At 38.0% G+C, this 26,041-nt stretch overlaps 5 protein-coding genes across 6 annotated transcripts; all 5 read right to left on the reverse strand.

The window, feature by feature from the left end:
- Positions 1-40: 40 nt before the first annotated feature.
- Positions 41-5,234, reverse strand: LOC138197996 (cytochrome P450 2K1-like). The gene is made up of 9 exons (XM_069149085.1): positions 4,959-5,234; positions 4,693-4,855; positions 4,450-4,599; positions 3,627-3,787; positions 2,306-2,485; positions 2,071-2,212; positions 1,427-1,611; positions 1,162-1,303; positions 41-702 (listed from the first exon to the last, which is right to left on the reverse strand). Exons 1-9 carry the CDS (start codon positions 5,163-5,165, stop codon positions 515-517), a joined length of 1,518 nt encoding a protein of 505 aa, XP_069005186.1. The 5' UTR covers positions 5,166-5,234; the 3' UTR covers positions 41-514.
- A 1,142-nt stretch (positions 5,235-6,376) lies between these two features.
- LOC138198001 (phospholipid-transporting ATPase ABCA3-like) lies at positions 6,377-10,007 on the reverse strand. 2 transcript variants are annotated; one of them, XM_069149090.1, is made up of 5 exons: positions 9,850-10,007; positions 9,541-9,711; positions 9,250-9,446; positions 8,921-8,994; positions 6,377-8,706 (listed from the first exon to the last, which is right to left on the reverse strand). In XM_069149090.1, the coding sequence occupies exons 2-5, from the start codon at positions 9,678-9,680 to the stop codon at positions 8,593-8,595; spliced, it is 525 nt and encodes a 174-aa protein (XP_069005191.1). In that variant the 5' UTR covers positions 9,681-9,711; positions 9,850-10,007; the 3' UTR covers positions 6,377-8,592. The 2 variants fall into 2 exon arrangements, with proteins under 2 accessions (XP_069005191.1, XP_069005192.1); XM_069149091.1 differs by having other exon boundaries at positions 6,377-8,710.
- Positions 10,008-10,526: 519 nt separating this feature from the next.
- On the reverse strand, positions 10,527-14,675 carry LOC138197995 (cytochrome P450 2K1-like). The gene is made up of 9 exons (XM_069149084.1): positions 14,469-14,675; positions 14,203-14,365; positions 13,960-14,109; positions 13,147-13,307; positions 12,439-12,618; positions 12,204-12,345; positions 11,558-11,742; positions 11,293-11,434; positions 10,527-10,833 (listed from the first exon to the last, which is right to left on the reverse strand). Exons 1-9 carry the CDS (start codon positions 14,673-14,675, stop codon positions 10,646-10,648), a joined length of 1,518 nt encoding a protein of 505 aa, XP_069005185.1. The 3' UTR covers positions 10,527-10,645.
- A 3,037-nt stretch (positions 14,676-17,712) lies between these two features.
- Positions 17,713-19,665, reverse strand: LOC138198000 (phospholipid-transporting ATPase ABCA3-like). Its single transcript, XM_069149089.1, has 5 exons — positions 19,620-19,665; positions 19,311-19,481; positions 19,020-19,216; positions 18,702-18,775; positions 17,713-18,486 (listed from the first exon to the last, which is right to left on the reverse strand). The coding sequence occupies exons 2-5, from the start codon at positions 19,448-19,450 to the stop codon at positions 18,373-18,375; spliced, it is 525 nt and encodes a 174-aa protein (XP_069005190.1). The 5' UTR covers positions 19,451-19,481; positions 19,620-19,665; the 3' UTR covers positions 17,713-18,372.
- Positions 19,666-20,753: 1,088 nt separating this feature from the next.
- Positions 20,754-25,501, reverse strand: LOC138197997 (cytochrome P450 2K1-like). The gene is made up of 9 exons (XM_069149086.1): positions 25,295-25,501; positions 25,029-25,191; positions 24,786-24,935; positions 23,963-24,123; positions 22,662-22,841; positions 22,427-22,568; positions 21,783-21,967; positions 21,518-21,659; positions 20,754-21,058 (listed from the first exon to the last, which is right to left on the reverse strand). The coding sequence occupies exons 1-9, from the start codon at positions 25,499-25,501 to the stop codon at positions 20,871-20,873; spliced, it is 1,518 nt and encodes a 505-aa protein (XP_069005187.1). The 3' UTR covers positions 20,754-20,870.
- Positions 25,502-26,041: the final 540 nt, after the last annotated feature.

The following is a 26,041-nucleotide window of genomic DNA, read 5'->3' on the forward strand; positions in this document are numbered from 1 at the left end:
CCTTTGATTTTCTCTCACCGTCTCCCTCCCTATTACCTTTTTAACGTCCCTCAAGATGCTGTATCCATCAATGTAGGCGTCTCCAGACGTAACACTCTCATCACATGTCAGCATCTTAAACGTTGTGGTCTTCCCTGCTCCATTGAAGCCCAAAAGGCTGAAACTTTAGTGCAGCTCAGCATAGACATGAGTGAAGAAACATGCTTTGATTGAGAGAAAATGTTATCAAAAGACAAAGTCATCATCAGTTTAAATATATTCTGTGTATTTTTAAATCTTTTGTAATACTTTTTGTGTCAGAGTATGTGTGGGATTTTATAGTTATCACATATTTTGACACAACATACACCGCAAATGACCAAAATGAAAGATTATATAATTAGTTTATTGTTTATTGTTAATTGATACAGGTGCCAATGATTGGGGCTGCTCAGTATGTAACAGCCTTTGTGAGGGTAAAAACATATTTATGCAATAAGCACAGGTGTGCATTATCATTCTCCAGCTCTCTTCCTTATTGGCGACTGACAGCACACAGCTCATGAGGTGAGGGAGGGAGGGTAAAGCCCACAGCTGGTGTCAGATCCAGTTCATCCTCAGAAATTCCAGGTGGAGGACTGAAACGAAAGCGCTGAAGGAGGGAAACGAAGAAAAGGAAGAGCTCCATCTTAGCCAGACTCTCCCCGAGACAAACTCTGCGACCTGCAAGAAAAAGGAGTTCCAAGCATTAAAAGTCAATTATATCTGCAAGTGTAATCTCTAATCTACAAAGAACTAAAACTATCTCCTCACGGTCGTATGCCTCCAGCAACCAGTCAAATTGCAGTTTGCATTTATTTATGTGTAGTGAAGACTTTGACAGAATTTATTTAGAAAGTATAAGATGAATTCAGGAAAATATCAATTAACTTTGACTTGACTGAGTTAACTTCAGTTGTTATTGTTCCGCTGTACATATGTCCACTCTATCTATAGCTGTAGTTAACCGAAGTGTCGTATGGAGGTGCTTTCTTTGGTCTACAAAAGTTGCAAATCAGCACAAGCGGCTTTTTCCACATTTTCCACAAAATATCACTGCACCTGGATTTGCACTTGCACTGCGCCAGGTATATAAAAAAAAAAACACAGAACTGTAACAAAAACCTGAAAAAGCTGTTTCACCTGCAGAAAAGGGCATGAAGGCATCTCTTTTGATAAATTGTCCATCCTTATCCAGGAAGTGAGAAGGGTTGAACATGTGTGGGCTCTCCCATTCACTCTCATCATACAGGACAGAGGTAAGAAGAGGAAACACGATAGTTCCCTGTCGGCAAAAAAAGAGAGCAGATCTAACAAGTAAAAATGAAAACGTTTTCAGGTTGTCAGAGGGGAATAAACATTTTCAAAAGATATTGTTTTCTGGATAGATAGTGAAAGCGCAGCTGACCTTTTTGATGAAGTAACCCTGGAAGGTGACGTCTCGGCTGGTCTTGTGGGGAAGAGACATGGGGACAATATTTGCCCGTCTCTGTATCTCATGAATGACAGCATCGGTGTACGGTAGGTTCTTTCTGTCATTTACGCAGACCTGATGGCTTCCTATCACGGTGTTCAGCTCCTCCTGAACCTTGTCTGCAGACACAACATAGGAAATCAATAACCTTTCCCTGCATTAACTCTGACAGAAACAAGTGTCTACTTGTACATGTTAGCAGCTCTGCACAGCTGTACTGCATGCTCTCTGTAACAAAGCTCACGTGCTGATGTTAAGCAGGTATAATGTTGACCATGTTACCTATTTTAAGACAACTTCATTTGCTAATTAACATTAAAGATAAAGAAATGCTAATGTGGATGGGAATCTCTTTATTTCTTTTTCTGTATTTAGTCATAAACCTGCATGACACATAAAGATTGACATTTTTTTTACTTACGCAGGAAATATAGACTTTCCCCCATGCATTACACCTTCAAATCTATCAAATCTTAATTAGTTTCAAGATTAGGTGCCAATGATTAAAACATCAGCTAAAAATATAAACGCACACCTATATGAGAAATGATTCACAAGCCTCATCTCTGACTCTTCACCTTGTATATGTGGATATTTGGCCATAAGCAGCAAACCCCATCTCAGTGTCGTTGCAGTGGTATCAGTGCCAGCAGAAAACAAGTTGATCACTGTGAACATCAAGTTCTCCTCAATGTAGTGAGTGTCCTTAACACAAGAGTCCTAAGAGAAAGAACATTTACTTAAAACAGATGTTGAAAACAACGATGTTCTTTTACAAAAACAAAACAGCAACTGCAAAACATGTCATCTCACCTCATCTTTCTGTTTCCGAATTAGAAAACAATCCACAAGCCCTCTGCATACGTGAGGGTTCAGTGTTACCTTCAGATGCTTGATTAAATCCTTCACATCTCTGATGGTATTCTCAAGATGTTTTAGCATCACCTGCCGGTTTTTCATCCAGTTGACCAGCCTGGGAAACATGTTGTAAAGCTGTGAAATAAAAGTTTTTAAAAAATCAAACACAAAATTTTCATTAAGTGGATTGACTTCAAAGATGGAAAATTGAATGAATATTTAATTTAAGCTTTTCCTTGTATGTCACAGAATGAATCACAAACTAGAACTTTTATAAAGGATAAGTTGAGAGTTGCGTAAAATATTTTAAAAAAAGAACAAAATGCTATACCTTACAAATCGTGTAAACTGATATTTAATTGATGATAGAAGAAAGACAACATGTCAAATGCTGTAACTGAGAAATATTATTGTTTTATGAATAATATATGCTCATTTCAAATTTGAGGCCAGCAACACATTTACAAAATGTCTGGACAGGGGCAACAAAAGACTGGAAAAGTTCTCAAATATATCACAACTAACTAGGTTAATTGGCCACATGCTTTTGTTAAAAGAAGAGGTGATGCAACACAGTGGTAAAGATGTCCCTGTCTGAACATTTTTGAAATGTGTTGCTGGCTTAAAATTCCAAATAAGCATATATTTAAAATATAATTGTAATTTTACAATATAATTTCTCAATTTTAAGATTTGGTATGTTATCTGTATTGTATTTTTCAACTTATAATAAGTTTATATGATTTGAAAATCAATTTGTTTGTATTTATTTTTTAAACAGTGTCCCAACTTTTTTGGAAACTGGGTGGCAGTTTGACATCATTTGTATCATTCATTTGTAACAGGTAAATGATTATTTTTCTATCACTAAATACCTGTGGTTTTAATTCCCATGATGCTCTGTTTTGCCACACAAAGTTACTCTCAGTGCAAATAAGATGCATGTCTTTACTGACACATTTACCTTATTAAGGATTTTTCTTTGCTTAAGTTAATGACAAACTACATCCTCCACATTTAGGTCAACAAAAGTCAAAATCTTGTGGAAAGGCTTTCAGAAAATAGTTAGCTTTTTGTTGCAATATAGTGATGAATTCAATCTACTGCCCCAACAGGAATTCAATGTTGTTTAGCATTCTGCATAACAGCTTTACTTTTGTGCTAAATCCCACACTCACAGATAAAAATGTGCCAGTTGTCATTGATTACCCAAAACGATCTTTTGTGTCATTCATTTTAAATCAGAATCAAGTCAAGAAGTAAACATTAAACTCACCTGGATAGATGCAGAACCTGCGATGCGTATTGAATCATTGGCTCGTTTCACCATGTTTGTAAATCGAGGGTCAGTGTATTCAAATCGGCTTCCATACACAATAGAGGAAATAATATTGGATGTTGCGTAATTCAGCGGATGTGTTGTATCAAAGGGTTTACCTAAAAAATGACAGTGAGAAATAATGAACCAGGACGGCTACATACTCATGTGCAATACTGTTGTTTACACTTTTAATTCTACACTTATTTTCATACACAGTATGAAGTGTTTTGTTTCATTCTCTTTAATTTTCTATTTTACAGCCTGTATCTTATATAACTAGCTTTTATTGTTGTGATGGCCTATTTGCTCGTCTAACAGTTCATTGTGCCCTTAGTTAACTGATAAGACTCATCTGAATTGAAGTTTTTGAGACAAACTCAATAACTTATTAACGAGACTGTAAATGAGACTTATGTTTTTCTTTTTTTTTAATGAATTGGAATAAACATTAGCACAACTGCTCATGCTTTTAATCCTGTTTATTTGTTTTTACTGGTGTAAGCACTTTAGAGCTATAGTTTACAATTTAACAGGGCAAAAATATCACATTTATGTCATGTGTTCTCATGAATACATAACATTTACTGGCATACAGAAGGTGATTTGTTACTCTTTTTGAAAACAGAATGACACTGCATAAACCTCATTCAAGTAGAGGTTCAACGAATCAAGCAGATTGGACTAATATAAACAACTGAACAACAGCTGTGACCCTGCACTCTCCTTGTAGGGTGGATTGGAAAAAAATCTTCTATTCTACACAGTATTAACATCATACCTCCATGCTCTTCAAACATTTGAATCAGTTGTTCACACTCCTCTAGGATTTTAACCTCAGCAATTGTTTTGCCCATCCCAAAGTCTCTGAGGGTAGTGATGGTAAAACGTCTCATCTCTTTCCACCGTTCTCCATTTGAAAACAGAACTCCTGTGAAACATGCGATTTACGTTTACTATTCTCTATTTTCTTGTGCTAGAATGACAAAAACATAATAAAAAATGTTATAAAGGAAGGTCATACCATGGCCTCGATTTAAATCCTGAAATATAGGGGGGATGTCTCGGTCACCAAAAGTTTCTCCATGGGTGACCAGAGCCTCTTTGACTGTCTTGTACCCAGCAAGGACCACCACTTTGTTGGTTCCAAAGTAAACCGTAAATACAGACCCATATTTCTTTGAAAGCTGGAAAAACATTTTTATTAAAATGCTGTCAAATATTAAGGAAATAGTATAAAGTAAACTGAAATGTTGTTTCAAGGGTTGTTTTAAATTATTAATCCCTCACCTCACACAGGGTGTTGTAGGGTCTCTTGACATCAAGTTGCAACAGGTTTCCAAGCAACAGCAGAGGCCTGGGTCCTGGGGGTTCTCTCTTATCATCAGAGGTGAAACTGCTAAAGACAACATAAAAGAAAAGCAGGACAAGAACAGTTCCCAGCGCAGTGGCTGGACTGGACAAAAAAGAGGAAAGAAAATACTCCAAATAAGTCATTTGGTCGGTTGTTGATAGAGCTCCTCTGAATAACCTGCAACAAGACTGTTTATACCTGAGTAATGACCACCATGGAATATACACCCAGTTTATTATGAGCCCGCCCCTCTGTGCTGCTGTTGTTAGAGTAAGAACAAGTACAACTTGTTTGGACAGTGTGTGGTTGGTCTTCCAGTAACAACTACTTGCAGATTAAAATGTGGGCCTGTTTCTGTGGGATATCAGGATTCAATGTTCTGCTGCAGAACAATGTGCAATTGTATTTTAGGTCTTCTCAGGGCCTGTCTGCACCAGTAACCATTTTGCCTTGTTAGTACAATAAAAAAAAAAAAAGCTGGTTGCTCTCATGAGCCGTCATGTGTTCAATGCATGGTGTCAATGATTGGCGCTGCTCACCATATAATGGCCTGTATGAAGGGGAGTAAAACAATATTTATGCTATGAGTACAGGTGTGCATTATCATGCTCAAGGTCTCTCACTCATTGGCGGTTGAAACCACACAGCTGATGCAGTGAAGGAGGGCGGGTGAAGCCCACAGATGGCGTCAGATCCAGTTCAAGTTGCAGTTTCCACAATGTATGTCCAGATTAAATTATGCATAAAGAGTTTTATGAAATTTAATGGAAAGAATTAAGTGTATTTAGAATAATATAAATAAAATTGATTTGACTCGACTTTGTTGAGCTCTGTTGTTATTGTTTCGCTGTACATTAGTGTGTATATCTCTTAGTGTGTAAAATCAAGGAGCAAAAGTGGCGCCAAAGTCCAATGACAACATCGCAGCCGTGAAAGTAGACAATATTTCAAATATAGATGTTGCAGCAAAGACGTTATAAATCTTAAAATGTGGATGTTCATCTTCAACTTAACAGTACAGAAAATCTGTGCAATCAGCACAGTTTCAAGGTCCACGCCCAAAATTAGTGTCACCAATACAAAACCTGAGCTAAAGTGAAATATGGTCACAATCTCACCTTCTGTTCCTGAGTTATGAAGTTGTAAATACAGACACATAGTCTATTTATTTCAAAATGGGAGTAAACAAATTTAAATGCCGTCAAATAGCCTACTAATGAAATGACAACAAATTCTGCCAGGTCACAAAATGGTTTGTTTTAAATTGTTATTAGCCCCTCATCTGACACAGGGTTTTGTCAGGTGTAAAAAGCATGACGTATACTTACTGTGAAAATAAAACCAGATTCTGGTGTTTCTTTACCCTTTGCATAGAGCATAATTTAATTTAAAAAGAATAGTGATACACAGAGAGTTGACAAGGTCAGTTCCATGGTAGAGTACAGTACAGTACACAATTATTATGATGTAAATTCCCTTTATAAATATGATACAGCATTAATCATTCCTCCAATTTCAGCAGCACAAATCCTTCCATTTTTGCTCAAACTACGTGCCTTAACATTAGAGTAATTTCAAGTCTTACATGTAATGAAAGATGAAATGTGCAAATACTGAAACAAATGTAAAAAGTGAAAATTAAAGGTTAAATCCTGTGATGACGAATCAACAACATTTTAGTGACTTTCTGGACAATCATGTCTACTTTTTTCAAATCAGTCGGCATGGTGAACATAAATCATATCAAGCAGTTAATAAAGTTGACCGAGTGCTTTTTGCTTATATGTAAAACGGTGAATACATTCATTTCACGTCTGTGAAGTGTTTTTTCTTTAGAGTAGGAATGTCATTTGCACACTTAAAATTAGTTCATCAGATCAATAATCACCAAATATTGTAGTATAGATCTTTAAAAGGGATGAAAAGCAGGAAACCATGAATATATTTATCATCAATGTGTGTGGGAAGTATTTTTTGGAAACATTAAATATTATTCTAATTATGTCTACAGAATGCATACATCATTTTACAAGCTCTTTATGTACAATTAGGTACAAACAAGGCTTTGGGAATGTGATAACCAGTGCACACTTTGAACTGAGGTGAGAAAAAAAAAAACCAACTGTGTTAATCATTCTTCTTCAGAACAAGGCATCTGTTCATTTGCAGAGGCCTGGATGTTCTATTATCCATTTTTGAGAAAAAAAACAACAACAACTGTGCTGATCATTCTTCTTCAGAACAAGGCATCTGTTCATTTGCAGAGGCCTAGATGTTCTATTATCCATTTTTGGGGGGGCCATTTTTATTGCAGCACCTCATTAAAGATAAAAAATAAAGATAATACAGCAGAAGTTTTTCCACTGCACAATGACAATCTCTTGGTTTTAACATTTAAAGTCTATCAAAGCACTGGTGTAAGAAAGGCTGGATGAATTCAGGGATCATACAGCCAAGTTCTCTGTTGTTCCTCTGTCGTACACACACACACGCACGCACACACACACACACACACACACACACACACACACACACACACACACACACACACACACACACACACACACACACACACAGTGCAGGAAAAACGAAAAGAAAAAAAAAATTAAAACACCTCAAAGGTCATTGCATTCTTGCTGTTCTAGGTCCAAATCTAATCCCGTACAATTTTGATTTGAATTCAAGACTTCCAATTTCAGCAACATTTGAAAATAATCTCCTGCATCACACAATGCTTTCAGGATTTCCTTCTAAATAGCTTCCATGTTAACTGCAATGGCTGACATCAACCTATTACACACTGTTGCTATAAGTTGTTTGGCAGCAAAAACAGAATCATCGCCACACAAGAGCTGAAAATGAAGAGGTACTAAATATACTGAGAATGGACTAAATGTAATCTGAGGATGGATCTTCAGTATGGACAGTCTTCTATTGTTTGCTAGCAGTTTTCTGCTCGCCCAGAGTCATGCATTCAGTAAGTCGTATTTCATGCATGCATTCATTAATGATCCCAAAACAGTTTTTAACTGAGTATATGGTTTTAGTACCATGAACACGTAACATTATGTACATCTGGCAACAACATTATGAGGCTCTTAAGGATAACCAGACCTTCTGTTAAGGGAAATATAAAGAATCAATAACCCTCATTTGTTAGATAAGGCTCAAAGGTGTCCATCAATTGGAGTGGTTCATTCTCTTGTAATGATTGATGATCACCAAAATAAAGCACAAAGTCTTGAAAACAAAATAAAGTCATAAAAGTCATAAATAATAAAAAGACAATCCATATACACACACACACACACAAATAAACCCTGACACACACAGAATAGTGGTAGCGTGTTTTGAGTGGTGTCATTGTCTTTGACCTCACTAAAAAGGTGCAGTACTGAGAGTTCATTACTTGGTATAATCAATGTCCCACATACCATAATCAGATCAGTATCCGAATAACTTTTCCTACATTCACACAACAACAACGGCATGAACGACCGAACAAAGACGCACCGAGGTGGTACAGGAGAACAAATGCTGAAGTTTGCGACTGGCCCATTGAGTGTGTGTTCAAGTTAAAAACAGAGTTGGGAGATAAACCACATTCTGCTCCAGCCTCTGTTCACACACTGTGGAGACAGGACAATGGATGAACGGACTCCTCACTCCGCCTACTTCCTCCCGCTGCCTTTAAAATTAAAAAAGAGATGAAGAACATGCTGAGGTAGAAAATAAAATATAAGGAGAAGGGGATGAGAAAGTACCTCCTAGTTAAATAACTTGGTTACCATTTTGTCCACTAGAGGACGATATAACACAGCACAAGTGAGAGCCTCTTCTGTATTTTACTCTTGAGCAATGTGACAGAGGCTTTTAATCTGTAAATCAGCTACTGTACCTGCGCCCAGGTTAGTGTTTTGTCAGTCAAATGGTAGTGCACCATGCCCTGGTGCTCATCCTTAAGTTGACTACCTGTTGGGGGGGGGGGGGGGGGGGGGGGGGGGAATCACCCGGTTACATCTACTTTGTTATACTTTAACAGTGACAGATCCCTTTAAAAACAAGACCTTCAACGGTCAAATGCATTGCAGGAAACATACTAAAATAATCCATATTTAACACAGCTATCTGCCCACTCAAGAGTGAAATTATAACTGTAAATGTGCAGCTATAATAAAACATTGTGTTTTACTGTTTTGCATTGTAAAGTATCCCGACAGCTCTGACCTGGGAAGGTGCTTTTAATGAAGTCTTTAAATAGCAGCAGGTCACTGCCCTCCAGCTCAGCTTCTATATGTACTTTAGCCAGCAGGGTGTAGCCACTGCCAAACTTGCTCTTCAGGTGTTGGGGACTCCCGAGGCATTTGAACTGACCATTGACCATCACCGCCAGCCTGGTGCACAGGGCCTCACACTCCTCCATGCTGGTGAGCAGACATATCAGGGGGGCAAGCTGCTTAACATGTATCAAGATGGAACTTCTTTTAGCCAAGACACAACATATTCTCCACAGCTCACCTATGGGAAGTGATGATTATGGCCTTGCCTGACTCCCGTGTGCGTGTAACAGCATCCCACAGCAGCTTCCTGGCCACAGGATCCATCCCGGTTGAAGGTTCATCGAGGAAGATGACTGGAGGCCCACCAATCAGAGCCATTCCTGCACTCAGCTTTCACTTGTTACCGCCACTGAAAATGTTCAAGGTACCATATGATTTGGACATACTTTCTCAGCCAAATAAAGCAGTATTCAGGGTAACATGTGGAGTGTATGGCAACAAAACCTATCTGAAAATGGCTCCGATTTTTCTCAAAAGATCTACCAACCTGTAGCTGCGGACCAGTTTGTCAGCATGAGGCTCCAGCAGCAGCGACCTCAGGACATTCTCCACACAGCCAGACACATACTTCTCTGGTATTCCCCTGAGCCTGGCATACATACACAGAGTTTCTCTTCCTGTCATGTGGTCCAACACGGCGTCAAACTGAGGACAGTAATCTATGCGCTGCTGCACCTGCAATCCCGAGATGAATATTAAAAGCAGTGAGTTTTAGATGGAAGAGTTTGTCCGTTTAAATCCAAAAAGTTGTTCGACTGAAGTCGAGTTCCCTTTGATTTTCTCTCACCGTCTCCCTCCCTCTTACCTTTTTAACGTCCCTCAAGATGCTGTATCCATCAATGTAGGCGTCTCCAGACGTAACACTCTCATCACGTGTCAGCATCTTAAACGTTGTGGTCTTCCCTGCTCCATTGAAGCCCAAAAGGCTGAAACTTTAGTGCAGCTCAGCATAGACATGAGTGAAGAAACATGCTTTGATTGAGAGAAAATGTTATCAAAAGACAAAGTCATCATCAGTTTAAATATATTCTGTGTATTTTTAAATCTTTTGTAATACTTTTTGTGTCAGAGTATGTGTGGGATTTTATAGTTATCACATATTTTGACACAACATACACCGCAAATGACCAAAATGAAAGATTATATAGTTAGTTTATTGTTTATTGTTAATTGATACAGGTGCCAATGATTGGGGCTGCTCAGTATGTAACAGCCTTTGTGAGGGTAAAAACATATTTATGCAATAAGCACAGGTGTGCATTATCATTCTCCAGCTCTCTTCCTTATTGGCGACTGACAGCACACAGCTCATGAGGTGAGGGAGGGAGGGTAAAGCCCACAGCTGGTGTCAGATCCAGTTCATCCTCAGAAATTCCAGGTGGAGGACTGAAACGAAAGCGCTGAAGGAGGGAAACGAAGAAAAGGAAGAGCTCCATCTTAGCCAGACTCTCCCCGAGACAAACTCTGCGACCTGCAAGAAAAAGGAGTTCCAAGCATTAAAAGTCAATTATATCTGCAAGTGTAATCTCTAATCTACAAAGAACTAAAACTATCTTCTCACGGTCGTATGCCTCCAGCAACCAGTCAAATTGCAGTTTGCATTTATTTATGTGTAGTGAAGACTTTGACAGAATTTATTTAGAAAGTATAAGATGAATTCAGGAAAATATCAATTAACTTTGACTTGACTGAGTTAACTTCAGTTGTTATTGTTCCGCTGTACATATGTCCACTCTATCTATAGCTGTAGTTAACCGAAGTGTCGTATGGAGGTGCTTTCTTTGGTCTACAAAAGTTGCAAATCAGCACAAGCGGCTTTTTCCACATTTTCCACAAAATATCACTGCACCTGGATTTGCACTTGCACTGCGCCAGGTATATAAAAAAAAAAACACAGAACTGTAACAAAAACCTGAAAAAGCTGTTTCACCTGCAGAAAAGGGCATGAAGGCATCTCTTTTGATAAATTGTCCATCCTTATCCAGGAAGTGAGAAGGGTTGAACATGTGTGGGCTCTCCCATTCACTCTCATCATACAGGACAGAGGTAAGAAGAGGAAACACGATAGTTCCCTGTCGGCAAAAAAAGAGAGCAGATCCAACAAGTAAAAATGAAAACTTTTTCAGGTTGTCAGAGGGGAATAAACATTTTCAAAAGATATTGTTTTCTGGATAGATAGTGAAAGCGCAGCTGACCTTTTTGATGAAGTAACCCTGGAAGGTGACGTCTCGGCTGGTCTTGTGGGGAAGAGACATGGGGACAATATTTGCCCGTCTCTGTATCTCATGAATGACAGCATCGGTGTACGGTAGGTTCTTTCTGTCATTTACGCAGACCTGATGGCTTCCTATCACGGTGTTCAGCTCCTCCTGAACCTTGTCTGCAGACACAACATAGGAAATCAATAACCTTTCCCTGCATTAACTCTGACAGAAACAAGTGTCTACTTGTACATGTTAGCAGCTCTGCACAGCTGTACTGCATGCTCTCTGTAACAAAGCTCACGTGCTGATGTTAAGCAGGTATAATGTTGACCATGTTACCTATTTTAAGACAACTTCATTTGCTAATTAACATTAAAGATAAAGAAATGCTAATGTGGATGGGAATCTCTTTATTTCTTTTTCTGTATTTAGTCATAAACCTGCATGACACATAAAGATTGACATTTTTTTTTTACTTACGCAGGAAATATAGACTTTCCCCCATGCATTACACCTTCAAATCCATCAAATCTTAATTAGTTTCTAGATTAGGTGCCAATGATTAAAACATCAGCTAAAAATATAAACGCACACCTATATGAGAAATGATTCACAAGACTCATCTCTGACTCTTCACCTTGTATATGTGGATATTTGGCCATAAGCAGCAAACCCCATCTCAGTGTCGTTGCTGTGGTATCAGTGCCAGCAGAAAACAAGTTGATCACTGTGAACATCAAGTTCTCCTCAATGTAGTGAGTGTCCTTAACACAAGAGTCCTAAGAGAAAGAACATTTACTTAAAACAGATGTTGAAAACAACGATGTTCTTTTACAAAAACAAAACAGCAACTGCAAAACATGTCATCTCACCTCATCTTTCTGTTTCCGAATTAGAAAACAATCCACAAGCCCTCTGCATACGTGAGGGTTCAGTGTCTCCTTCAGATGCTTGATTAAATCCTTCACATCTCTGATGGTATTCTCAAGATGTTTTAGCATCACCTGCCGGTTTTTCATCCAGTTGACCAGCCTGGGAAACGTGTTGTAAAGCTGTGAAATAAAAGTTAAAAAAAAAAATCAAACACAAAATTTTCATCACTTCAAAGATGTAAAATTGAATGAATATTTAATTTAAGCTTTTCCTTGTGTGTCACAGAATGAATCACAAACTAGAACTTTTATAAAGGATAAGTTGAGAATTGCGTAAAATATTTTAAAAAAAGAACAAAATGCTATACCTTACAAATCATGTAAACTGATATTTAATTGATGATAGAAGAAAGACAACATGTCAAATGCTGTAACTGAGAAATGTTATTGTTTTATGAATAATATATGCTCATTTCAAATTTGAGGCCAGCAACAAAATGTTTGGACAGGGGCAACAAAAGACTGGAAAAGTTCTCAAATATATCACAACTAACTAGTTGTTTAGCATTCTGCATAACGGCTTTACTTTTGTGCTAAATCCCACACTCACAGATACAAATGTGCCAGTTGTCATTGATTACCCAAAACGATCTTTTGTGTCATTCATTTTAAATCAGAATCAAGTCAAGAAGTAAACATTAAACTCACCTGGATAGATGCAGAACCTGCGATGCGTAATAAATCATTGGCTCGATTCACCATGTTTGTAAATCGAGGGTCAGTGTATTCAAAGCGGCTTCCATACACAATAGAGGAAATAATATTGGATGTTGCGTAATTCAGCGGATGTGTTGTATCAAAGGGTTTACCTAAAAAATGACAGTGAGAAATAGTGAACCAGGACGGCTACATACTCATGTGCAATACTGTTGTTTACACTTTTAATTCTACACTTATTTTCATACACAGTATGAAGTGTTTTGTTTCATTCTCTTTAATTTTCTATTTTACAGCCTGTATCTTATATAACTAGCTTTTATTGTTGTGATGGCCTATTTGCTCGTCTAACAGTTCATTGTGCCCTTAGTTAACTGATAAGACTCATCTGAATTGAAGTTTTTGAGACGAACTCAATAACTTATTAACGAGACTGTAAATGAGACTTATGTTTTTCTTTTTTTTTAATGAATTGGAATAAACATTAGCACAACTGCTCATGCTTTTAATCCTGTTAATTTTTTTTTACTGGTGTAAGCACTTTAGAGCTATAGTTTACAATTTAACAGGGCAAAAATATCACATTTATGTCATGTGTTCTCATGAATACATAATATTTACTGGCATACAGAAGGTGATTTGTTACTCTTTTTGAAAACAGAATGACACTGCATAAACCTCAGTCAAGTAGAGGTTCAACGAATCAAGCAGATTGGACAACTGAAGAACAGCTGTGACCCTGCACTCTCTTTGTAGGGTGGATTGGAAAAAAATATTCTATTCTACACAGTATTAACATCATACCTCCATGCTCTTCAAACATTTGAATCAGTTGTTCGCACTCCTCTAGGATTTTAACCTCAGCAATTGTTTTGCCCATCCCAAAGTCTCTGAGGGTAGTGATGGCAAAACGTCTCATCTCTTTCCACTGTTCTCCATTTGAAAACAGAACTCCTGTGAAACATGCGATTTACATTTACTATTCTCTATTTTCTTGTGCTAGAATGACAAAAACATAATAAAAAATGTTATAAAGGAAGGTCATACCATGGCCTCGATTTAAATCCTGAAATATAGGGGGGATGTCTCGGTCACCAAAAGTTTCTCCATGGGTGACCAGAGCCTCTTTGACTGTCTTGTAGCCAGCAAGGACCACCACTTTGTTGGTTCCAAAGTAAACCGTAAATACAGACCCATATTTCTTTGAAAGCTGGAAAAACATTTTTATTAAAATGCTGTCAAATATTAAGGAAATAGTATGAAGTAAACTGAAATGTTGTTTCAAGGGTTGTTTTAAATTATTAATCCCTCACCTCACACAGGGTGTTGTAGGGTCTCTTGAGATCAAGTTGCAACAGGTTTCCAAGCAACAGCAGAGGCCTGGGTCCTGGGGGTTCTCTCTTATCATCAGAGGTGAAACTGCTAAAGACAACATAAAAGAAAAGCAGGACAAGAACAGTTCCCAGCGCAGTGGCTGGACTGGACAAAGAAGAGGAAAGAAAATACTCCAAATAAGTCATTTGGTCGGTTGTTGATAGAGCTCCTCTGAATAACCTGCAACAAGACTGTTTATACCTGAGTAATGATCACCATGGAATATACACCCAGTTTATTATGAGCCCGCCCCTCTGTGGTGCTGTTGTTAGAGTAAGAACAAGTACAACTTGTTTGGACAGTGTGTGGTTGGTCTTCCAGTAACAACTACTTGCAGATTAAAATGTGGGCCTGTTTCTGTGGGATATCAGGATTCAATGTTCTGCTGCAGAACAATGTGCAATTGTATTTTAGGTCTTCTCAGGGCCCGTCTGCACCAGCAACCATTTTGCCTTGTTAGTACAATTTAAAAAAAAGCTGGTTGCTCTCATGAGCCGTCATGTGTTCAAAGCATGGTGTCAATGATTGGCGCTGCTCACCATATAATGGCCTGTATGAAGGTGAGTAAAACAATATTTATGCTATGAGTACAGGTGTGCATTATCATGCTCAAGGTCTCTCACTCATTGGCGGTTGAAACCACACAGCTGATGCAGTGAAGGAGGGCGGGTGAAGCCCACAGATGGCGTCAGATCCAGTTCATCCTCGGGAATCCCACGTGGAGGTGTGGAATGAAAGCGCTGAAGGAGGGAAGCAAAGATGATGAAGAGCTCCATCTTAGCCAGACTCTCCTCAAGACAAACCCTGCGACCTGCAAGAACAAGAATTTCAAACATTTAAATTCAATTATATCTCCAAGTGTAATTTATCTATGATCTAGAAAGAACTACAACCATCGCCTCATGGTTGTGTGCTTACAGCAACCAGTCAAGTTGCAGTTTCCATAATGTATGTCCAGATTAAATTATGTATAAAGAGTTTTATGAAATTTAATGGAAAGAATTAAGTGTATTTAGAGAAACATAAATTAAATTGATTTGACTTGACTTTGTTGAGCTCTGCTGTTATTGTTTCGCTGTACATTAGTGTGTATATCTGTTAGTGTGTAAAATCAAGGAGCAAAAGTGGCGCCAAAGTCCAATGACAACATCGCAGCCGTGAAAGTAGACAATATTTCAAATATAGATGTTGCAGCAAAGACGTTACAAATCTTAAAATGTGGATGTTCATCTTCAACAGTACAGAAGATCTGTGCAATCAGCACAGTTTCAAGGTCCACACCCAAAATTAGTGTCACCAATACAAAACCTGAGCTAAAGTGAAATATGGTCACAATCTCACCTTCTGTTCCTGAGTTATGAAGTTGTAAATACAGACCCATAGCCTATTTATTTCAAAACGGGAGTAAACAAATTTAAATGCCGTCAAACAGCCTACTAATGAAATGACAACAAATTCTGCCAGGTCACAAAATGGTTTGTTTTAAATTATTATTAGCCCCTCATCTGACACAGGGTTTTGTCGGGTGTAAAAAGCATGACGTATACTTACTGGGAAAATAAAACCAGATTCTGGTGTTTCTTTACCCTTTGCATAGAGCATAATTTAATTTAAAAAGAATAGTGATACACAGAGAGTTGACAAGGTCAGTTCCATGGTACAGTACACAATTATTATGATGTAAATTCCCTTTATAAATATGATACAGCATTAATCATTCCTCCAATTTCAGCAGCACAAATCCTTCCATTTTTGCTCAAACTACGTGCCTTAACATTAGAGTAATTTCAAGTCTTACATGTAATGAAAGATGAAATGTGCAAATACTGAAACAAATGTAAAAAGTGAAAATTAAAGGTTAAATCCTGTGATGACGAATCAGCAACATTTTAGTGACTTTCTGGACAATCATGTCTACTTTTTTCAAATCAGTCGGCATGGTGAACATAAATCATATCAAGCAGTTAATAAAGTTGACCGAGTGCTTTTTGCTTATATGTAAAACGGTGAATACATTCATTTCACGTCTGTGAAGTGTTTTTTCTTTAGAGTAGGAATGTCATTTGCACACTTAAAATTAGTTCATCAGATCAATAATCACCAAAGATTGTAGTATAGATCTTTAAAAGGGATGAAAATCAGGAAGCTATGAATATATTTATCATCAATGTGTGTGGGATGTATTTTTTTGGAAACATTAAATGTTATTCTAATTATGTCTACAGAATGTATGCATCATTTTACAAGCTCTTTAGGTACAATTAGGTACAAACAAGGCTTTGGAAATGTGATAACCAGTGCACACTTTGAACTGAGGTGAGAAAAAAAACAACAACAACTGTGTTAATCATTCTTCTTCAGAACAAGGCATCTGTTCATTTGCAGAGGCCTGGATGTTCTATTATCCATTTATGGGGGGGGCATTTTTATTGCAGCACCTCATTAAAGATAAAAAAAATAAAGATAATACAGCAGAATTTTTTCCACTGCACAATGACAATCTCTTGGTTTTAACATTTAAAGTCTATCAAAGCACTGGTGTAAGAAAGGCTGGATGAATTCAGGGATCATACAGCCAAGTTCTCTGTTGTTCCTCTGTCGTACACAAACACACGCACACACACACACACACACACACACACACACACACACACACACAAGGCTTTGGGAATGTGATAACCAGTGCACACTTTGAACTGAGGTGAGAAAAAAACAAAAAACTGTGTTGATCATTCTTCTTCAGAACAAGGCATCTGTTCATTTGCAGAGGCCTGGATGTTCTATTATCCATTTTTGGGGGGGCCATTTTAATTTTTTATTTTTCACACACACACACACAGTGCAGGAAAAACGAAAAGAAAAAAAAAATTAAAACACCTCAAAGGTCATTGCATTCTTGCTGTTCTCGGTCCAAATCAAATCCCATACAATTTTGATTTGAATTCAAGACTTCCAATTTCAGCAACATTTGAAAATAATCTCCTGCATCACACAATGCTTTCAGGATTTCCTTCTAAATAGCTTCCATGTTAACTGTAATGGCTGACATCAACCTATTACACACTGTTGCTATAAGTTGTTTGGCAGCAAAAACAGAATCATCGCCACACAAGAGCTGAAAATGAAGAGGTCCTAAATATACTGAGAATGGACTAAATGTAATCTGAGGATGGATCTTCAGTATGGACAGTCTTCTATTGTTTGCTAGCAGTTTTCTGCTCGCCCAGAGTCATGCATTCAGTAAGTCGTATTTCATGCATGCATACATTAATGATCCCAAAACAGTTTTTAACTGAGTATATGGTTTTAGTACCATGAACACGTAACATTATGTACATCTGGCAACAACATTATGAGGCTCTTAAGGATAACCAGACCTTCTGTTAAGGGAAATATAAAGAAACAATAACCCTCATTTGTTAGATAAGGCTCAAAGGTGTGCATCAATTGGAGTGGTTCATTCTCTTGTAATGATTGATGATCACCAAAATAAAGCACAAAGTCTTGAAAACAAAATAAAGTCATAAAAATCATAAATAATAAAAAGACAATCTTTATACACACACACACACACACACACACACAAATAAACCCTGACACACACAGAATAGTGGTAGCGTGTTTTGAGTGGTGTCATTGTCTTTGACCTCACTAAAAAGGTGCAGTACTGAGAGTTCATTACTTGGTATAATCAATGCCCCACATACCATAATCAGATCAGTATCCGAATAACTTTTCCTACATTCACACAACAACAACGGCATGAACGACCGAACAAAGACGCACCGAGGTGGTACAGGAGAACAAATGCTGAAGTTTGCGACTGGCCCATTGAGTGTGTGTTCAAGGTAAAAACAGAGTTGGGAGACAAACCACATTCTGCTCCAGCCTCTGTTCACACACTGTGGAGACAGGACAATGGATGAACGGACTCCTCACTCCGCCTACTTCCTCCCGCTGCCTTTAAAATTAAAAAAAGAGATGAAGGACATGCTGAAGTAGAAAATAAAATATAAGGAGAAAGGGATGAGAAAGTACCTCCTAGTTAAATAACTTGGTTACCATTTTGTCCACTAGAGGACGATATAACACAGCACAAGTGAGAGCCTCTTCTGTATTTTACTCTTGAGCAATGTGACAGAGGCTTTTAATCTGTAAATCAGCTACTGTACCTGCGCCCAGGTTAGTGTTTTGTCAGTCAAATGGTAGTGCACCATGCCCTGGTGCTCATCCTTAAGTTGACTACCTGTTGAGGGAGAAAAAAAAAAATCACCCGGTTACATCTACTTTGTTATACTTTAACAGTGACAGATCCTTTTAAAAACAAGACCTTCAACGGTCAAATGCATTGCAGGAAACATACTAAAATAATCCATATTTAACACAGCTATCTGCCCACTCAAGAGTGAAATTATAACTGTAAATGTGCAGCTATTATAAAACATTGTGTTTTACTGTTTTGCATTGTAAAGTATCCCGACAGCTCTGACCTGGGAAGGTGCTTTTAATGAAGTCTTTAAATAGCAGCAGGTCACTGCCCTCCAGCTCAGCTTCTATATGTACTTTAGCCAGCAGGGTGTAGCCACTGCCAAACTTGCTCTTCAGGTGTTGGGGACTCCCGAGGCACTTGAACTGACCATTGACCATCACCGCCAGCCTGGTGCACAGGGCCTCACACTCCTCCATGCTGGTGAGCAGACATATCAGGGGGGTAAGCTGCTTAACATGTATCAAAATGGAACTTCTTTTAGCCAAGACCCAACATATTCTCCACAGCTCACCTATGGGAAGTGATGATTATGGCCTTGCCTGACTCCCGTGTGCGTGTAACAGCATCCCACAGCAGCCTCCTGGCCACAGGATCCATCCCGGTTGAAGGTTCATCGAGGAAGATGACTGCAGGCCCACCAATCAGAGCCATTCCTGCACTCAGCTTTCGCTTGTTACCGCCACTGAAAATGTTCAAGGTACCATATGATTTGGACATACTTTCTCAGCCAAATAAAGCAGTATTCAGAGTAACATGTGGAGTGTATGGCAACAAAACCTATCTGAAAATGGCTCCGATTTTTCTCAAAAGATCTACCAACCTGTAGCTGCGGACCAGTTTGTCAGCATGAAGCTCCAGCAGCAGCGACCTCAAGACATTCTCCACACAGCCAGACACATGCTTCTCTGGTATTCCCCTGAGCCTGGCATACATACACAGAGTTTCTCTTCCTGTCATGTGGTCCAACACGGCGTCAAACTGAGGACAGTAACCTATGCGCTGCTGCACCTGCAATCCCGAGATGAATGTTAAAAGCAGTGAGTTTTAGATGGAAGAGTTTGTCCGTTTAAATCCAAAAAGTTGTTCGACTGAAGTCGAGTTCCCTTTGATTTTCTCTCACCGTCTCCCTCCCTCTTACCTTTTTAACGTCCCTCAAGATGCTGTATCCATCAATGTAGGCGTCTCCAGACGTAACACTCTCATCACGTGTCAGCATCTTAAACGTTGTGGTCTTCCCTGCTCCATTGAAGCCCAAAAGGCTGAAACTTTAGTGCAGCTCAGTATAGACATGAGTGAAGAAACATGCTTTGATTGAGAGAAAATGTTATCAAAAGACAAAGTCATCATCAGTTTAAATACATTCTGTGTATTCTTAAATCTTTTGTAAGATTTCTGTACATTTATATTTGACTGGAAGCTTTTAGTATTTGGTATTTTAGCATTCAATTCAGGTTTTAGAGTGAGTATTATTGCCTTTTTTTTTAAGCAATAATTATATTAAGGAAATACTATTAATTCTCTTAATTTCCTTTAATTATATAAAAAAAAATTGTCTTCTTCACTCACAGTCCAGTCCCTGTTTAAAGTACTGCTACTTTCAAAGCAGCAGTACTTTAGATTTTGATTCATATTTACATCGGTATAATCGGCCAACTAATCTTTTAAAAATTTTTTTTACAGATTTATTCTTTTTTGCACTTGAGGTTTTTTGTATTTTGTGAAGTTCAGCATGAACACCAGTGAAGAAGCACGCTGACACTCAAGTGATGAGAGAAAATGTTGTCAAATGACAAAGTCATCATCAGTTTAAATATATTCTGTGTATTTTTAAATCTTTTGTAATACTTTTTGTGTCAGAGTATGTGTGGGATTTTATAGTTATCACATATTTTGACACAATATACACCCCAAATGACCAAAATGAAAGTTTATATAATTAGTTTATTGTTTATTGTTAATTGATACAGGTGTCAATGATTGGGGCTGCTCAGTATGTAACAGCCTTTGTGAGGGTAAAAACATATTTATGCAATAAGCACAGGTGTGCATTATCATTCTCCAGCTCTCTTCCTTATTGGCGACTGACAGCACACAGCTTATGAGGTGAAGGACAGAGGGTGAAGCCCACAGCTGGTGTCAGATCCAGTTCATCCTCAGAAATTCCAGGTGGAGGACTGAAACGAAAGCGCTGAAGGAGGGAAACGAAGAAAAGGAAGAGCTCCATTTTAGCCAGACTCTCCCCGAGACAAACTCTGCGACCTGCAAGAAAAAGGAGTTCCAAGCATTTAAAGTCAATTATATCTGCAAGTGTAATCTCTAATCTACAAAGAACTAAAACTATCTCCTCACGGTCGTATGCCTCCAGCAACCAGTCAAATTGCAGTTTGCATTTATTTATGTGTAGTGAAGACTTTGACAGAATTTACGAAAAAGTGTTAGGTGTATTCAGGAAAATATCAATTAACTTTGACTTGACTGAGTTAACTTCAGTTGTTATTGTTCCGCTGTACATATGTCCACTCTATCTATAGCTGTAGTTAACCGAAGTGTCGTATGGAGCTGCTTTCTTTGGTCTACGAAAGTTGCAAATCAGCACAAGCGGCTTTTTTCCACGTTTTCCACAAAATATCATTGCGCCTGGACTTGCATTTGCGCTGCGCCAGGTATATAAAAAAAACAACACAGAACTGTAACAAAAACCTGAAAAAGCTGTTTCACCTGCAGAAAAGGGCATGAAGGCATCTCTTTTGATAAATTGTCCATCCTTATCCAGGAAGTGAGAAGGGTTGAACATGTGTGGGCTCTCCCATTCACTCTCATCATACAGGACAGAGGTAAGAAGAGGAAACACGATAGTTCCCTGTCGGCAAAAAAAGAGAGCAGATCTAACAAGTAAAAATGAAAACGTTTTCAGGTTGTCGGAGGAGAATAAACATTTTCAAAAGATATTGTTTTCTGGATAGATAGTGAAAGCGCAGCTGACCTTTTTGATGAAGTAACCCTGGAAGGTGACGTCTCGGCTGGTCTTGTGGGGAAGAGACACGGGGAGAATATTTGCCCGTCTCTGTATCTCATGAATGACAGCATCGGTGTACGGTAGGTTCGTTCTGTCATTTACGCAGACCTGATGGCTTCCTATCACGGTGTTCAGCTCCTCCTGAACCTTGTCTGCAGACACAACATAGGAAATCAATAACCTTTCCCTGCATTAACTCTGACAGAAACAAGTGTCTACTTGTACATGTTAGCAGCTCTGCACAGCTGTACTGCATGCTCTCTGTAACAAAGCTCACGTGCTGATGTTAAGCAGGTATAATGTTGACCATGTTGCCTATTTTAAGACAACTTAATTTGCTAATTAACACTAAAGATAAAGCAAAGCTAATGTGGATGGGAATCTCTTTATTTTTTTTTTCTGTATTTAGTCATAAACCAGCACGACACTTAAAGATTTAATTTTTTTGACTTACACAGGAAATATAGACTTTCCCCCATGCATTACACCTTCAAATCTATCAAATCTTAATTAGTTTCAAGATTAGGTGCCAATGATTAAAACATCAGCTAAAAATATAAACGTACACCTATATGAGAAATGATTCACAAGCCTCATCTCTGACTCTTCACCTTGTATATGTGGATATTTGGCCATAAGCAGCAAACCCCATCTCAGTGTCATTGCTGTGGTATCAGTGCCAGCAGAAAACAAGTTGATCACTGTGGATATCAAGTTCTCCTCAATGTAGTGAGTGTCCTTAACACAAGAGTCCTAAGAGAAAGAACATTTACTTAAAACAGACGTTGAAAACAATGATGTTCTTTTACAAAAACAAAACAGCAACTGCAAAACATGTCATCTCACCTCATCTTTCTGTTTCCGAATTAGAAAACAATCCACAAGCCCTCTGCATACGTGAGGGTTCAGTGTCTCCTTCAGATGCTTGATTAAATCCTTCACATCTCTGATGTTATTCTCAAGATGTTTTACAATCACCTGCCGGTTTTTCATCCAGTTGACCAGCCTGGGAAATATGTTGCAAAGCTGTGAAATAAAAGTTTAAAAAAAAATCAAACACAAAATTTTCATCAAGTGGATTGACTTCAAAGATGTAAAATTGAATGAATATTTAATTTAAGCTTTTCCTTGTATGTCACAGAATGAATCACAAACTAGAACTTTTATAAAGGATAAGTTGAGAGTTGCGTAAAATATTAAAAAAAAAAAAAGAACAAAATGCTACACCTTACAAATCGTGTAAACTGATATTTAATTGATGATAGAAGAAAGACAACATGTCAAATGCTGTAACTGAGAAATGTTATTGTTTTATGAATAATATATGCTCATTTCAAATTTGAGGCCAGCAACACATTTACAAAATGTCTGGACAGGGGCAACAAAAGACTGGAAAAGGTCTCAAATATATCACAACTAACTCGGTTAATTGGCCACATGCTTTTGTTAAAAGAAGAGGTGATGCAACACAGTGGTAAAGATGTCCCTGTCTGAACATTTTTGAAATGTGTTGCTGGCTTAAAATTCCAAATAAGCATGTATTTAAAATATACAATTTTATGATTTGGTATGTTGTCTGTATTGTATTTTTCAGCTTATAATGAGTTTATATGATTTGAAAATCAATTTGTTTGTATTTATTTTTTAAACAGTGTCCCAACTTTTTAGGAAACTGGGTGGTAGTTTGACATCATTTGTATCATTCATTTGTAACAGGTAAATGATTATTTTTCTATCACTAAATACCTGTGGTTTTAATTCCCATGATGCTCTGTTTTGCCACACAAAGTTACTCTCAGTGCAAATAAGATGCATGTCTTTACTGACACATTTACCTTATTAAGGATTTTTCTTTGCTTAAGTTAATGACAAACTACATCCTCCACATTTAGGTCAACAAAAGTCAAAATCTTGTGGAAAGGCTTTCAGAAAATAGTTAGCTTTTTGTTGCAATATAGTGATGAATTGAATCTACTGCCCCAACAGGAATTCAATGTTGTTTAGCATTCTGCATAACAGCTTTACTTTTGTGCTAAATCCCACACTCACAGATAAAAATGTGCCAGTTGTCATTGATTACCCAAAACGATCTTTTGTGTCATTCATTTTAAATCAGAATCAAGTCAAGAAGTAAACATTAAACTCACCTGGACAGATGCAGAACCTGCGATGCGTATTGAATCATTGGCTCGATTCACCATGTTTGTAAATCGAGGGTCAGTGTATTCAAATCGGCTTCCATACACAATAGAGGAAATAATATTGGATGTTGCGTAATTCAGCGGACGTGTTGTATCAAAGGGTTTACCTAAAAAATGACAGTGAGAAATAATGAACCAGGACGGCTACATACTCATGTGCAATACTGTTGTTTGCACTTTTAATTCTACACTTATTTTCATACACAGTATGAAGTGTTTTGTTTCATTCTCTTTAATTTTCTATTTTACGGCCTGTATCTTATATAACTAGCTTTTATTGTTGTGATGGCCTATTTGCTCGTCTAACAGTTCATTGTGCCCTTAGTTAACTGATAAGACTCATCTGAATTAAAGTTTTTGAGACGAACTCAATAACTTATTAACGAGACTGTAAATGAGACTTATTTTTTTCTTTTTTTTTAATGAATTGGAATAAACATTAGCACAACTGCTCATGCTTTTAATCCTGTTAATTTTTTTTTCTGGTGTAAGCACTTTAGAGCTATAGTTTACAATTTAACAGGGCAAAAATATCACATTTATGTCACGTGTTCTCATGAATACATAACATTTACTGGCATACAGAAGGTGATTTGTTACTCTCTTTGAAAACAGAATGACACTGCATAAACCTCAGTCAAGTAGAGGTTCAACGAATCAAGCAGATTGGACTAATATAAACAACTGAACAACAGCTGTGACCCTGCACTCTCTTTGTAGGGTGGATTGGAAAAAAAATCTTCTATTCTACACAGTATTAACATCATACCTCCATGCTCTTCAAACATTTGAATCAGTTGTTCACACTCCTCTAGGATTTTAACCTCAGCAATTCTTTTGCCCATCCCAAAGTCTCTGAGGGTAGTGATGGCAAAACGTCTCATCTCTTTCCACCGTTCTCCATTTGAAAACAGAACTCCTGTGAAACATGCAATTTAGGTTTACTATTCTCTATTTTCTTGTGCTAGAATGACAAAAACATAATAAAAAATGTTATAAAGGAAGGTCATACCATGGCCTCGCTTTAAATCCTGAAATATAGGGGGGATGTCTCGGTCACCAAAAGTTTCTCCATAGGTGACCAGAGCCTCTTTGACTGTCTTGTAGCCAGCAAGGACCACCACTTTGTTGGTTCCAAAGTAAACCGTAAATACAGACCCATATTTCTTTGAAAGCTGGAAAAACATCTTTATTAAAATGCTGTCAAATATTAAGGAAATAGTATAAAGTAAACTGAAATGTTGTTTCAAGGGTTGTTTTAAATTATTAATCCCTCACCTCACACAGGGTGTTGTAGGGTCTCTTGAGATCAAGTTGCAACAGATTTCCAAGCAACAGCAGAGGCCTGGGTCCTGGGGGTTCTCTCTTATCATCAGAGGTGAAACTGCTAAAGACAACATAAAAGAAAAGCAGGACAAGAACAGTTCCCAGCGCAGTGGCTGGACTGGACAAAGAAGAGGAAAGAAAATACTCCAAATAAGTCATTTGCTCGGTTGTTGATAGAGCTCCTCTGAATAACCTGCAACAAGACTGTTTATACCTGAGTAATGACCACCATGGAATATACACCCAGTTTATTATGAGCCCGCCCCTCTGTGGTGCTGTTGTCAGAGTAAGAACAAGTACAACTTGTTCGGACAGTGTGTGGTTGGTCTTCCAGTAACAACTACTTGCAGATTAAAATGTGGGCCTGTTTCTGTGGGATATCAGGATTCAATGTTCTGCTGCAGAACAATGTGCAATTGTATTTTAGGTCTTCTCAGGGCCTGTCTGCACCAGTAACCATTTTTGCCTTGTTAGTACAATAAAAAAAAAAAGCTGGTTGCTCTCATGAGCCGTCATGTGTTCAAAGCATGGTGTCAATGATTGGCGCTGCTCACCATATAATGGCCTGTATGAAGGTGAGTAAAACAATATTTATGCTATGAGTACAGGTGTGCATTATCATGCTCAAGGTCTCTCACTCATTGGCGGTTGAAACCACACAGCTGATGCGGTGAAGGAGGGCGGGTGAAGCCCACAGAT

Source organism: Embiotoca jacksoni, unplaced genomic scaffold (genome assembly GCF_022577435.1).
Source record: "Embiotoca jacksoni isolate LCO1_2020_lvr unplaced genomic scaffold, fEmbJac1.0.p SCAF_15, whole genome shotgun sequence".
NCBI classification, from domain to species: domain Eukaryota; kingdom Metazoa; phylum Chordata; class Actinopteri; family Embiotocidae; genus Embiotoca; species Embiotoca jacksoni.